At 42.8% G+C, this 15,022-nt stretch overlaps 2 protein-coding genes across 2 annotated transcripts; both read right to left on the bottom strand.

Moving 5' to 3' along the window:
* Window positions 1–306: 306 nt before the first annotated feature.
* On the bottom strand, window positions 307–6,181 carry CFAP107 (cilia and flagella associated protein 107). The gene is made up of 4 exons (XM_032775375.2): window positions 5,917–6,181; window positions 3,311–3,424; window positions 2,120–2,297; window positions 307–1,032 (listed from the first exon to the last, which is right to left on the bottom strand). Exons 1-4 carry the CDS (start codon window positions 6,025–6,027, stop codon window positions 749–751), a joined length of 687 nt encoding a protein of 228 aa, XP_032631266.1. The 5' UTR covers window positions 6,028–6,181; the 3' UTR covers window positions 307–748.
* Window positions 6,182–7,321: 1,140 nt separating this feature from the next.
* LOC116821955 (arylacetamide deacetylase-like 4) lies at window positions 7,322–14,801 on the bottom strand. Its single transcript, XM_032775506.1, has 4 exons — window positions 14,475–14,801; window positions 10,150–10,366; window positions 9,661–9,724; window positions 7,322–8,672 (listed from the first exon to the last, which is right to left on the bottom strand). Exons 1-4 carry the CDS (start codon window positions 14,649–14,651, stop codon window positions 7,898–7,900), a joined length of 1,233 nt encoding a protein of 410 aa, XP_032631397.1. The 5' UTR covers window positions 14,652–14,801; the 3' UTR covers window positions 7,322–7,897.
* Window positions 14,802–15,022: the final 221 nt, after the last annotated feature.

The raw sequence follows: 15,022 nt of genomic DNA, 5'->3' as shown, positions 1-15,022 counted from the left end.
CAAAAATATGCAAAACAGGCAAAACATATGCAAAACAGGCAGATATATAACACTGTCCTCAGGAGCCAAAAAATCTTACCGCGTTATATTGAACTTGCTTTGATCCGCCGGAGTGTGCAGCCCCATCCCCCCGGAGCCCTGCTTTACCGTGCTATATCAGAATTTGTGTTATATCGGGTTGCGCTATATCAGGGTAGAGGTGTAGCATATGTTTTACCCATTGCACTCATGAGAAATCCTGTATTCACTCTAATATGTGTCCACTGTCATATATGACAGTCCTCATGTGTAATGCGTATAAATATCTAGGGTATGCTCCCTGTATATGGAATATATATCCTACTGCTTCTTTCCACAAGGGAGCGGCACAGAAGGCCCACCCCTAAACTGAATAAGGTCACTCGCTCAGTAGAGGCAGTGGGTGGTGGTGACTTCTGTCAGTGAGTAGGCAAAGCTGATGCACGAAGGTCAACTCAGAGCCATTCACAACAGCACAGAAAGATCATGCAGATTTCTGATTCAAGTAAGGGAAACAAAGTCCACCCTGAGAAGTTGCCACTGGTCAAAGGCAGAGCTGGGAATGTAACCCAGTCACCCTACACGCCAGTGCTCTGCTCCAACCAGTAAACACCACTCCATCTATATAGCCTAATTCCTATTTCTGCCAATAGCACATGGACCAGAATAGTCTTAGTGTTTGGGCAACATGCTGTATTTGAATAGCAGTTAGAATATCACAATGAGCACTCTACAGCGTGGCGCCAATGGCTGCCATGTCTCTGACCAGTTGCTCGGAAACTTGAAGGCATTTTGGTGTGCCATCACGTTCCAGACTGGAACTGAGGTTGTGGGGAAGATGCTGCCCATCATGGGGGGAGCGGTGGCAATTTGTGACCGGACGTCGGCGAATGGCAAAAGCAGAAACAGGTGGCCTCTCATAAGAAACAGTGTAGACACTGTTCATCACTCCAGCCTCTTGGTGGGTCCATTTTTTCATTAGTTGCTCAAAAAGGCCATAGTTGGTGGGTGGTTCTGGAACAAACAATGATGAAATGTCATAGTAATAGAAACAATTCATGGCAGCTAGGGTTTCCATAACACAGGGCACATGGGGTTAATTCAGAACTTCGTGACAATAGTGAGGACATAATTTAGACCCTCTTCCTCCAAAACCAGAGACCTTTACTCCTCGAATGGAAGGAGAAGCACTGTGAGCTGTTGACAGTAGAGGAGCTATGACACACAGGCGAACAGTTTCGAGTCCATCTAGTAGAGAGCAGTGGTATATAGGCACACCCTCTGGTGCATAGAAAAGTTAGTGGAATTACATTTAACATTTTAGTTCACAATTTTCCCTGGGTAACTGAAACAACTTACTAGAATATGGGTACAGTTTTCTAAAGTACCTAAATGACTTAGGAGCCAAAGTGACTTTAGACACTTAACTAGACTTACACTTCTAAGGCCCAGATCCTCAAAGGTATTTAGCCACTTAATTCCCATTCCTACATCAAAATGGGATTTAAGTTCCTAAGCCACTTAGGGACGTTTGTAAATTTTGCCCTGAAACCACAAGTGTATTAAGCAGGTGCCCCTTCAACCATAAGCACTTAAAGTCAGAATGAAGCTTGGGGTACTTCAACCCCCAAATTCAGAAGTTCCCAGCTCAAACCACTAGACAGGACATTAATAACTTTGTGCTTATGCAATAGGAAATTAACAGAGAGTCTACCCTGTCTGTTCATAACACTTAGCACTCAGTCTGAGGCACTTCTAATCTTCAAATAATTTTGCAACCAATAGGCCAAATTCTTCTAGCAGTTATATCAGCATTATTATCATTGGCTGTTGCACATGGGAGGAAAGTTTGGTCCATTAACTAAACTTCGTTACTCTCCTCTGTGGTGGAGAAGCATTAACCATTATTATTTATATTTTACAGATGGAAAAGCTAAGGTGCAGAGTGGGTAAGCGATTGGCCTAAGGGATACAGTAAGCCATTTGGAGACAAAAGGTTAGAATTTAGTGAGGTCTCTGGCTCCTAAGGCTTGAATGCTGACCTCTAGACCAGACTGTCTCTCTGTCTGTGAGCGACTGCCAGGATAACCCTCAAAAGTACCAAAAACGGGGAAATCTGATTTCTCCGGGAGCCAGGCTAGCTTTTGTCCATTCCATCTGCGGAGCGGAGGCAACACAGGATTATAGCCATGTCTGTTGTAATGATCATCGTACTGAGTTACTAAATTTCGGTTGTTCAGTTCTTCATGATGCATAAACAGATGCTGCTTTGGCAGACCCTGTAAAGAGAGGTGCACGAAACCATATTGCTTGTACGGGCAGAGCATTTAAAAGGTGCTGGAGCCTATTAGGTCAGATTGCGCCCCAGGTGATCCGGCAAATATGGGTCAGAACCAAATCCCCAACAAACCCCTGCTTTTACACTTGCAAAACAGCTACATATGTAGCAGCTTTGCACACACATCGATTCAGGCATGTGCAGGAGCATGAGGTATGCAATTGAAAAACTGATCCTCATGTGTTACTAAAGTATTCTGAGGCATTAAAACACACATACAATACAGGTATCTGGAGGAAATAATCAAGACATCTGGGGATGAGGGCATTTTGCAGGAAGAGACATTGTAGGGGTGGTATTTGGGACAACTCTAACATTCTGGAGGATCTGGGCCCCATTTAGTGCAAAATCCTTTCCTGTTACATGGGGGTGCATTGGTGAGAAAAGGGCACAAGGAGCCTCTTCCATGTGCACATCTGTGTTGCAGCAGTGCAGGATCCACTCCAGGCACTCTGCTGGGGGATATCTTCCCTTAGGAAACATGTCCTATTCTTCCTGCACACATGTTGGGGTTAGCAACAGGAACTTGGGGGGAGCTACAAGAAGCCTTGAGGGATTTGTATTCTCCCTCTTCCATAAGCCGTCCTGCCCCAAAGCAGCATGCGGGATGGCTCTGTATCACTCTGTACCTTCCCCAGATACACACACACGCACATATTTGCGCAGGATTTTAATCTTAAATTTAACATGTGCCTGTTTTGAAGGCTGACATCTACAATCTTAAATCTGAGGTCTTGTCTATATGGCCACTTAGTGCACGGCAAGCCAGGGTGTAAATCTACAGCCCTCTAGCCTGTGGTTTCAAACAGCAGTAGATCAAAGCACACTACGGAACTTTTAGCACATGGTAGCAAAGTCCATGTGACCATTCAGCTCCCAGTAGATTGACAGTCCAGCTTGCCGGGTACTAAATCTCTGTATAGTCAAGCCCTGAGACCCCCTTTTTTTACTTACATCAAGTTTCTTCATAATGGTTCTCCTCACTGTTTGATCTGTTCTGTGGCCAGGGAAGCGAATAAAGTCAGTCCCATAGCTGCTGTTGCTGGGTTTCCCAATGTCTTCTGTAAACTAAAAGAGATCCAAAAGGAGACACTCGCTATATAGCGATTATTCACACTGAAACCACTGCTCGTTGGGAGAGATTTTCAAAGGCCCAACATTCAATTAGGTGTCTTCTGTACAGGGACCACTCACTGTAAGCAAACACACTCTGCTTACAGTACTACAGGCAAAAACCATTCTGCTTCATTCAACTATCTACAAACAGAGTAGGGGAAAACACACGCTTACGAAACAGGAAGGGAAGGCTAGAACATAGCTCCAACCGGTAGTACTCTGGTAATCCAGTTAATCCCTTACTGGCCACTTTACTAAAGTGTCAAACTCCAGCTGAGCTGAGTGACTCACGGGTGCTCTTGACAATGTCCCCCTTCAGCCTTCTAAAGATCAAAGGAACAACTGAATTAAAATGAACAGATCTGGCAGATTTGCCCACGGCATCTCATTACAAATGATCCCAAAGCCCCGATGCTAATGACTTCCTACCCCGCACTTGGGAGACACTTTTTGCTTGCAAAGGCCTACTCTGAAGACCTTGGCTCAGATGTTACAATCAACCAGTAAAACCAGCCATTGTAAAAAGCCTGGGATGGTTCTTATGTGTAGACATTACAAGTTCACCAGTGGCTCGTTGCCACACTTATTCACCTAGTGTAGGCGTAGCTACTGGAAGGAAAGGATCTGCTTTCATTTTGACCCTTCGTCCACCTACCACCCAATGCTGGATTGTTCCCTACGCTATATCTTCTGGGATTTTGTCCAGTCTAATTTTAAAAATCTCAAGTGGTGGGACCTCTTCCACTTCCTGGGAGATTATTTCATGGTCTAATACATCTCACTGTCAGGAAGTGTTTCCTGATCTGCATCCTATGTTTTCCCTTTTTCATTTCCTCTTATTTTATACTGCCAGGCAACACACTAAATAATTCCTCTCCCTGTATAATGTCTACCCCCTTCAAATATCTCTTCCCATTGCGATCCCATCAGATCTCATAAGATAAATGGTGTCAGGCTGAATAAGAGTTTGGCTGCAATTCCAGGAAATAGTAGGCAGCTGCCAGAAGGAGTTTGAGTGATTTTAAAAGGAGGCAGTTCTCTCTGAATCAATACTGAACCAATGTGGTGTATTGGGTTGCTGTGCCATTGGATTTGCTGTTCTTTGCCTGGCTTGTAAAACCAACATCCAGAACAACTGTGGTCATTCCAGTCCCCATGGCACTTTTTATAAGGAGATCAGGGTGCTACTTGGAGCAGTTTGTTGAGGGAGAAGGGTAATCAGGTCTTGAACAGTGTTCTTGTGTACTATTAAACAGTTGCATGTTCCTACTCTGAGGTGGTTGCAGTTTAGTGGTGGGTATATATTCTTTTTATGTATTACAGTGGTGCATGGGGACCCCAGCCAAGATTAGGATTCCATTTTGCTATGTCCTCTACAAGCATAGAGTTAAGACAGTCCCGGGCTTACAATGTAGGCTAGATCTCTATATACAATTTGTTCCATTTGTAAATTAATTTGACATAAATTGATATAAAAAGTGCCACTTAAATATAAGATAATTTCTACAGACCATCTGTTTGGAAAGAGAGAGGCTGACTGTGAAGAACATAAACAATTCTAGTATCCTATAGTAAAAGGATCTAAAGTTTTTTTTAAAAGGGTCTTAGGCATCTAGTAAATCTTGAATGTGTTTGTTTTCTTTATGTATTTAAAATAAGGTATTGCTTCATCCCCAGGAAGAACGTGTCTGACGTGTCATTATGAAATAAGCTGTTTTCCTTATCAGAGAAAAGAGATTGCAGGGGTTGGCTGCCACATTGTGAGAAACAGGGCTATCTATGCTAAAGCAGAATACAATAAAAATGAATAATAAAAATAATGAAATGGACATTAAAAGGCATCTTTTACCCAATGACAGCATGGCACTTGACAGATTTTAGTAGCTGGTTACAAAGTGTATGTGCTAGTATGGGGCTGTCTGCATCCACCACTGAAATACAGCTGCACCTGACTGGGATGCCTTTATGCAGAATCCAATAACAGTGCAGGACGAAGAATCTCCTATCCACCTGAAAGCATGAATGGATGGGGAATCGGAGGTACACAGAACTTAATTACATAACTGGAAGTGAACCAGAAAACTGGAGTGAACATACCTGGTCTTGGGAGAAGTGCCATGGGATCTTTAATGGCCCAGAGGTGTCAGGACCACCACTTTATGTATTGTCTGTAAGAACCTCTCCATCTACACCACATCCCTGTGCATCCATCATGCTTGGGCATTGCTTTAGTAGTGGCTCAGTGGGAGGAGTACTCCCTCCTGACTAGAAATGGAAGCAGGCCAGTGAACTTTGTGGTCAAGGCACCCAAGGTTCTGCCTTTGTTCCTCTTTTGAGACAGGCCTGGATCCAAACTCTCCTAAAGGTTGGTGTCTGATCATCTCCAGAGCATCAGGTCTGACCCTCTCTGTTCCCATTCTCCCTTTTCCTTTAACCCTTCTTACCCTTTTTCTCTCTTCCAACCAGTTTCCAATGAGCACTTTCGTGGAGTACTCTGGTTTTATTTTCCAGCTGGGAAGGTACCATTCCTGCACATCCCTCTGAGATGTAAGCATTCTTAGTCTCAGCAGCACCCTTTCCCGTCCACTCCCGTAGAATCAATGCCTCCTCTGCCGTTCCCCTTCTGGGATGTGAATGGTGGTTCTGCGTTCATGCAGCAGAGATCAGGCAGAACGAGATCTATGCTTCCCTCTACTTGTGTGCAGGGCGAGCTAGTTAATGTGTGGAACTCCTCTGCCTCGGAATCTCCATTGTTTGCTGTCTCCATGGTGATCGTCAATGGATGCAAACACTCTCTAAGCAACAGCGGATCCTACTGCTAAGAGAGAGAGGCTCCTGCTGCATTGAAGATAAATGGAGTTTTGTTTCTGATTTCAATGGGAACAGGATTGGATCTTTACACTCCACATATGGTAATTTAAAAACAAAGTAGTCCAACAGTTCTGTACATTACAAAGATGGAGAAGGAAGGATATAACTACTGGAGTTGAAATTTGGACAGGGCAATGGGACTAGCTTTAAGGAATGCTTCTAGAATTTAGTAGGGATACAGCCAATAGGATTATTACAGAAATTAAGCAGGTTTTGTAGAAATTACTCTAAACCTAAACCTAAAAAAAAAATAAAAATCAAACATGTTATCCTTTCTACAGAGTTTTTTTTAACCATCTTATAGAATTCAATAGCAGGGATATAATTAACTACATTTTATAGGATGGTTCCCAAAAAGGTTGTGATTTCCTAAGAGAGTCTATAGAACTTTTCCATAAGGGGAACATCTTTTACTCGTAGAGGTGAAAGAGAAAACAGTGCAGGCAAATCATCAAGTATGTTTCACTGTAAGGGAAGATTTTAGTTCCCTAATAGAACATAAGATTAAATTGATACAACACTGGATCTTACTAAAAAGTGGTGGAGCATTGTTAAATAGAAGCGCAGAAATATTTCTGATATTTCTGTAGAGGGATGTAGCCAAGGCCAGCTCCGGGCACCAGTTTATCAAGCAGGTGCTTGGGGTGGCAACTCTGGAGAGGGGCGGCACTTTCAGGTATTCGGTGGCAATTCGGCGGAGGGTCCCTCACTCCCGCTCGGAACGAAGGACCTCCCGCTGAATTGCCGCAGATCGCGATCGCGGCTTTTTTTTTTTTTTTTTTTTTGGCTGCTTGGGGTGGGAAAACCCCTGGAGCCGGCCCTGGATGTAGCAAAGATGCTTACTTCATGACATCACGACTTTGGTGGGCACATTAGATGGACAACAATGATCTTTTTTCATGTTTCATTCTATTTACAAGTGTGGCACACTGGGCAAAACAAAAAGAGGTAATCATAAAATGTTTGGCTAATCTTTGTTTAATGCAATATAAGTAATATTCTGCACTGAGATGAAAAATATTCCATGATCCATAATGAACTCTTAAATTTGCAGAAGACAGAAGACCAAGGGTTTCACCACTGCAGCTGCACGTAAGTTGGATGCTGGTACTGCTCTCCAAAAGTACTGCAGTGCATCGACTTTGCATCATAATGCTGTGATGTAGATGGCGTGTACTTCTACTTACATACATAGGCACACATGCACCGTATCTCTCCATGGAAGGATTAACAGTCAGGCCTTGATTGAATCAAATGGGTCAAACCAGAAAATCAATTACAAATCTTCTTTAATATTTACTGATATTTATAAAGACAATAGCTTGCAGCATGATGCAAAGAAATCATTTAAAATATGTAGGTGTGTAATCAACATTCCATCCAGTAATGGAGGGGACTTCACACAAGCCTGTGGACTTCATCACCAACGGAAACCATGTCATGGCAGCTCATCATGTGATATAAGATACTTTTCCTACAGATCTCTTCCCTGACTTTGGGGGCATATATGAAGACCAGAGGAAATATAAGACCCAATATTTGAGAAGATTGTTTTTATAAGCTCCTGAGAAAGTTTACAATGTTGTCCAGTCCCTTTTTTCCAGCTGGAAATGACAACCTGCCCTTATCAAACAGGCTTATGATTCCATGGAACCCATTCTCAATGTGGTACCAGGTCACTGGCACACCACCGTCCTCTAATCGCTTCTTGTATAACAGGGCATCATCCCTAAGCACGTCATACTCACAGGTCAAGATGTAGGACTCAGGGAGCTGGCGAACAACAGCATCTTCAGTGAGAAGTGGGGAAAAGGCTGGCTCACAGATTTTTTTAACTGCCTCATAAACTTCATTTGAGGATTGGATGGGCACCTTCGGTTTGTACCCTCTGACCTTAAATTCCTTAGGGATATTGTCTGCACTTAGCCATTTTCTAAACTTCAGTTTTACATCTACAGGCATATGGGAACCCTCCAGGACATCTTCCAAAAATGATGCATCCCCCTTGAGGTACTGCAGAACATAAAAAGCTGTACGTTCTCTGAACAAGATGGGGACTGCACAGTTTTGCTGATATGATGGCAAATTGAAGTCTATTGCCTGGAGGCATGGATAGATCAAGACCTGAGCATGCACCTTTGGAAGGTCTGGTCTACCCACTAGTGTTTGGCAAACAGCAGCAGCAAGATTGCCCCCAGCACTGTCCCCACTAATGATAATACAGGTAGGATCCACTCCATAGTCTTCTGCAGTCTTCATAAAGTGTGTGGTAGCAGTGAGACAGTCCTCATACTGTGCTGGGTACGTGTGCTCTGGTGCCAGACGATACCTAATATATCAACGAGTCAGGGATTATAAAAACAGAAAAAAATCATTATGATTTGTTGGAAGTTTATTTGCTACAAAATCCTCCACTTTCAGCCCTCCTGTTGTTTTGCAGCCATGGACATCGATATTACCTCATAAACATGTACCCACCCTCCAGACAATCATTCTTATATTTGCAGATCACAGATAAACTATGACCAGCGGGGCCAAAAGCTGAGGATTGTCTTCTGGTTAAGGCATTAGACTGAAACTCAAGGGAGCCGCGTTTGATTCCCAGCTGTGCCACAGACTCCCTGAGGGACCTTAGCTTAGTCATTTAATCTCTTTTTTCAACCCTCCGTTTCCCATCCGTACAATGAGGATTAATTATACTTGTTTTGTCTGTGTTATCTATGTAGATTGTGAGGTCTTTGGAATGGGGACTGTCTCTTACTGTGTTTATATTGGGATCAGCATCATGTGACCCCAGGTTTGGTTGATGCCTATAATCATAATACCTAGCTCTTATAAGTGCTGCTGTTATACAAAAACAATCTTTTTTACTATTGGTGCTATGAAAATACATATATTTCTTGTTTATTTCTTATTCAGGCAAAATTTCCTTTTACCTCAAGGCCTCAACGGCAGTTTGTGGACTAAGCTGAAGATTTGGCTCAATATCTGACAACTTTATGCTAATTGCTGGGCGCAAGACATATTTGCTTTTATTAAAATGATCTGATAACTTCTTTCCAGTTTTTTTTTCCCCAGCAGATGACAAAATGTGCTCATATATAGCAATCTTATTCTGAGTCTGTTCTGTCTAGCTCAGCACAAAAGCGGTGAAAAGCTGCAAAATCGTAAAGTCAATTTGAGCATCTTGCTGAGCCTCCTGGATTCTTGAAAATATAGTCCTCTGAGATGGGGGGCACCTTAGTACAGTGCAGCTAGTGGCTATCACAATGAAGAGTAAGTAGTTCCTAGAATAGAAATGAACCAGGCTCACTTACTCAACAGACAAGACCACCGATTCGCTTTCTCTGGCAATGTAGCGGCATATGGGTTCATAGGAATCTGGAAAACAAATGTTTTCATTGGTGTCTTGCTAGCACTCTAAGGAGTAGCAATTCTATACCCTGTTAGAGCTCTGATGCATTTAAGGGAAATGACAATTCTCTCCTTTCCCCCATCTAAGTCCCTCTCTTCCCCACCCTTTATGCACTACCCTGGTTCATTTCTCACTGTCCCCTTTGTTCATCATGATATCACACCTCTTTCCAAGCTGCCCCACTGTCTGGAACAGCCATGTAATGTTCACCAACTCTTCTCTCCTTGCAGCCAACATGTGCCAGAGTATTTGTGTATTTGCTGGTGAAGAGTCAAACCACAAACCTTCTCCCAAATCTCAGGCCCAAACCAACTTCCCTTTGATGTTTGTAAAAAAGGGGTGACTTTTTATCTTTAATTATCCAGCATATTTTTTCTGTTAAATATCTTACTAATGCTTCCAAACATCCAGCCTCCTCCATGAAAGTAGATGACCCCTCTCCTTCGGCCAGCAGAAGGTGCTCTAGGCTGGTAAATCCTCACTGGCACCTTCCCAAACTGCAGGTCCTTGATGAAGAGCTTTGGGTCCTCCCCTAATTTCCTTCCCTGTCGCATATAGCGGGTGAAGCCAAGTTGACTGCACAGACCCAGCTTCTCCAAAATCTTTCCCTGTTTAGAGTGGAAGAGACCAGGGGTTAGCATAAAGAAACTCCATTCTCCTCAATAGGTATAAGCTGTGCTCTCTTTGGAGAAACTAAGGCAGGATCAAAAGTCTAGAGCTCATACAGAAAAAAAATAATGAATGTAGAGTTCCAGGAGCTAGCACAATACGGATAAATAAAATAAAAATAACAACATCAGCAGCACCACAGAGAAATGAAATGCAGGCAATGTCTATGTAGCCATCTTCTCACTCTGCGTTATCATTGGTCTTCTGCCCTTTACTGGAGAGTTCCGTCTCCTTAGGTTATTCAGTCCTTAGTTATTCTGCTAAGAGTGCCACCAAGGGAGCAGATGAGTAACAACTGTAGTGGTGTTTTCTTGACATGGACATGCATCCACAAGGACTGAGAGAATAGGTCACCAACCAGAATTCAGGCTACAATGATTTTTCATTATACCAGCAATTAGAAGCAAAGGATTCTACCATGTACCCCATTACCAATCAACTGGTCTGCCCTTAAAAGAAAAAAGCAGACTGAAAATCAAGCTGTACCACAGAGTAATCTGCCATCTAGATGGTAGGTAAAAATAAGGAATGGATTCTAATGCTTTTGTAAATTCCAAAGGATGGTATCAATTATTCTCCAAATCTACTGAAGGTAGGACAAGAAGTAATGGGCTTAATCTGCAGCAAGAGAGATTGTTTGGTTCTCTAACCAAACCAAGAAATCAAATAAAAATCATTGTGGGTTTCCCCAAAACAAAAGAAGTTTTGTTTTTTAAAAAATTGTCTGTTTTGGGTCCAACAAAATATTTTGTTGCAGTGTTGAGTTTTTTTAAATCCTGTTTACAAAAAAAACAAATTTAGGCAAATTTGGATGCAAAGTGAAAAATATTGAGAAGGTTTGTTTTGAAAATGTTGAAATGGAGTATTTTGACTTTTTCAGTTTAATTTGTTTGGCCAAAACTATTCCACAAATTTGTCACAGATTCGCGAACGCGATTCAAAACTGCATTATTTGGCAAATAACACATATGTCTGAAAATGTTTTGCCTAGCTCCAGTTATGGGTAAAGTGATGGTATGAGCAAAGGAATGAAAGGAGATCAGCCAGGAGACGTATTGAAAGCAAGGGAAGAAAGAAACCTTGAATTTGCTACATAAAGGTATGAGCAATTAGCAGAGCCCTAATGCACTGCCTACAAGAATCAACAAGGGGTATAAGATGTAAGGAAAAATACCCTGAATGAATGTGCATGTGAGTCCAGTTCACTGGGTGTTTGTTTAATCTAGACTCAATGGGACTTTGTACCACAGATAACGTTAGCAGTGGGCAGTTATATCAGTGCAATTGAGCCTGGCAGGGTGATTTCTGGGAGCGAGTTACATTCGCAGGCTAATGACACCAGAACAGTTTAATATTTAGTAACGTTAAGCTCTCAATATGAGGCTCATGGTTATGGGTCCAAATGTGCTTTATGGTATTGTTGACTCAAAACTGTAACACATTACTTGGAATTTTATTGAAACCATAACACATTAAATTTCTTTCTTCCAAAAAATTGAACATGTCATGGTTTACTCCCTCTATGCCACTCAGACCCTATCATACATCTCAGAGACTTCAGAGCAATCATCTTCTGTCCTCTTTTTTCCTTTTCTTCTGATGCAAACCGCCTCACTTGATAACATCTGGGTATTTGTCACTTGTCTCTTGAGTCAGAAGGTTATTAGCTCGGAATTTGGGCTCATCGCCACTACTAACACCACAGTGTGTTAATTGAAATCGGAATTAATTTAAGAGGCAGCAGATTTAAAACAAACACAAAGAAGTATGTCTCCACACAATGTCCCAGGCAACCTGTGGAACTCATTCATTGTCACAGGATGTTGTGAAGGCCAAAAGTATAACTGGATTTTAAAAAGTATTAGATAAATTCATGGAGGAGAGGTCCATCAATGGCTATTAGCCAAGATGGTCAGGGACACAACCTCATGCTCCAGGTGTCCCTAAATCTCTAACTGCTTGAAGCTGAGACTGAACAATATGGGATGGATCACCTGAAATTGCCCTGTTCTGCTCACTGCCTCTGAAGCATCTGGTGTTGGCCACTGTTGGAAGACAGGATACTGGACTAGATGCACCATTGAGCTGGCCCAGTATGGCAGTTCTTAGGTTCCCATGGAAGGTGCTGCACCATTCAAACAGCCTTGCTTCAGACTACATTCCTGCTGCATGACTCAGGCAAGGATGGGCAGGTGGGCAAGAACAAATTAGAGCTAACTAGACACTTCACGAAAAAGAGTCAAGGTGCCCCAAGGCTATTGTTCCCTCTCTTCAAACAGGTTATAGGGCCTGAGCTATAGCTCATGGAAGTCAATGAGAGTCCTTCTACGGATGTCACTGGGCTTTGAATCCATCTGCTAATGTCCAAGTCTATTCGCAACAAAAAATGTCTGTCACATTTGCCTCCACTGTCACTGCATTATGATAGAATTAGCTGGGTGAGGTCATCTCTTTTTCTGGACCATCTTCTGTTGGTGAAAGAGACGAGTTTGTGAGCTTACACAGAGCTCTTCTTCAGGTCTGGGCAAAGACCTGTGTGTAATCTCAGAAGCTGGTCTCTTTCACCAACAGAAGTTGGTCCAATAAAAGATATAACCTCACCCATTTTGTCTTTCTGTTCTCCTGGGGATAACACAGCTACAATACTGCAAACTGCATGATTACTCTCAGTAAAGTAATTACCTATGAAAGGCATTTTGTTAAACTGGTAGTGAATTTGCTTGTAAATACATATGTTCCCTACACTTGACACTGAAGATAACCAAACTAAGCAGACTCTGTAAAGTAGTGATTTAAATTCCATCAGGCTTTGGTAACTTTAAAGAAGCTAATCCTTGTGCTTTTGATTATATATAAACACCAGGTGACTTGATTTGTACAGCTGTATTTTCTAGATACCAAAACAATTGAAATAAAACAACTGCAAACAATATTGTTGCCTCAGTATATGCCTTGGTTTTTCTTAATTATTTCCAGTTTAAAAATGTTCTAAATCCAGTCACTTATATTGCTACATGTAAAGCTGACTTATTATACAGCAGCCAATGTGTGGTTAACGAGAGAGAGAGAAAGAGAGAGAGAGAGAGACAACTGGATTTTCTGGTTTGGGAAGCTGAAAAATCCAGAACCCGGCTGTTAAAAATTCAAAACGACTCATTACATTCTTGTCATGAGCTGTAAATTAGCATTGTGTTACAGAATTCCACGCCATTTGAGCTATAGCAACTCTGGATATTCCCAGCTGAGAAACAAGTATGTCTTTGCTTTGTTTTGCTTTCATTTTAAATGAATCTGCAGAGTTTAAATACCTGGATTGAAATATACATTGAGTCATAGAGCTATTTTCTATTTAAATAATTTCTTGTGCTTCCTTCAGTTCGCCCTAATATCTATTGACTGGACCAGAAATATCTCAGATCACCAAGGTCTGCTGTCACTGCAGAGTTCCCCATAAGCCACAGGTTGGAAAGGTTATTGCTGGAGAGCAGTGGGCACAGATAGGTGCCTCTTGTGCTTGAGTCCTGCCCTCTGCTGAGCTTTGCCTCCCCACCCCCAGACCTTTCCTGCCCTTCCTGCCACCAGGTGATGAGTGGGGGGAAGTGCCCCAGAACTCTCCCTTCAGAAACCAGCAGGGAGAGCACATTGTGTGAGCATCATGCTGCCTGCAGGCAGGGCCCACCATAGACTTGTTGGGGCCCAGGGCAGAAACTAAAGAGTGGGACCCCACCCAGCCTCCTTTACCTGCTCACACATTGGATTTCTGCCAAAGGCCAAGCCACACTAACCGGGGTCTGAGCCACACAATCTGGGGCCCCCTGTGGCATGGGGCCTTGGGCAATTGCCCTGCTTGCTACCCCCTAACACCAAACCTGCCTGAAGGGCAATGTGCTCCTGGTAGGGTTCCTGTTCTGGTAGCTTTCACCGCAGGTAAATGCATCTGGCAGGGTTCCTATTTCAGGCATATGCATTACGCTTAGAGTGACATTTACATGCTCACCTAAGCACCCCACCTGTCGGAATTCTTTGTGTCAGACAAGGTAAACTCACCAGAACCGCTGTGCCAATCAAAATACTATGAAGGATTCGGAGCTTTACAGGCTGGTCCACTCCAAGAGGGATTTCTGAGTTGGAGAGATCAAAATAAATGGTCCCCACGACTAACAATATGAAAGCAGCAATGAAAACTGCCAGTACTAACACCAGCAGTGCATAAACAAACTCCATTTCGTGTAACGAGGCCAGACGTAGCCAGGAATCTGACTTTCGCTTGACTCCTCCGTTCTCTTTGATTTGTTACTTCCTGTTTCTGGAGCACCTCTGCCTGTAATCAGGCTGCACTAGGATGAATTTTTCCCCTTCTCAGTTACAGGTCGTGCAAAGGCCTCTCGGTTAGTTAGCAAATGCTGCAGAGTCCTCAAGGTCTGGAACCGTAATTTGTCAATGAGTCTCACAGCTGTGCATATGCCAGCAGCTCTGCCAATGAGGTGTTAGACACTCCAAAACACTGTACAAGCTGCCAGCTATTCATACACCGAGACTACATTTAATCTTGCATTGACTGTGGGAAGGACAAAGGGTGCAGGTCACGGTAATCT

This window comes from Chelonoidis abingdonii, chromosome 23 (genome assembly GCF_003597395.2).
Source record: "Chelonoidis abingdonii isolate Lonesome George chromosome 23, CheloAbing_2.0, whole genome shotgun sequence".
NCBI classification, from domain to species: domain Eukaryota; kingdom Metazoa; phylum Chordata; order Testudines; family Testudinidae; genus Chelonoidis; species Chelonoidis abingdonii.
Note: the sequence above shows the minus strand (reverse complement) of the source record. Positions and strands in the feature narration are given on the sequence as shown.

Excerpts from the sequence above, each read along its gene's own strand:
- CFAP107 (XM_032775375.2), bottom strand. The coding sequence starts at position 6,027 with ATGCTTACATCTCAGAGGGATGTGCAGGAATGGTACCTTCCCAGCTGG. Across the intron at positions 3,425-5,916 it reads GGTTGGAAGAGAGAAAAAGG|TTTACAGAAGACATTGGGAA; the intron begins GTAAGAAGGGTT and ends GATCTCTTTTAG. Across the intron at positions 2,298-3,310 it reads CCATTATGAAGAAACTTGAT|GGTCTGCCAAAGCAGCATCT; the intron begins GTAAGTAAAAAA and ends CTCTCTTTACAG.
- LOC116821955 (XM_032775506.1), bottom strand. The coding sequence starts at position 14,651 with ATGGAGTTTGTTTATGCACTGCTGGTGTTAGTACTGGCAGTTTTCATT. Across the intron at positions 10,367-14,474 it reads TGATTGGCACAGCGGTTCTG|GGAAAGATTTTGGAGAAGCT; the intron begins GTGAGTTTACCT and ends CACTCTAAACAG. Across the intron at positions 8,673-9,660 it reads TCGGTGGTCTTGTCTGTTGA|GTATCGTCTGGCACCAGAGC; the intron begins GTAAGTGAGCCT and ends TTGATATATTAG.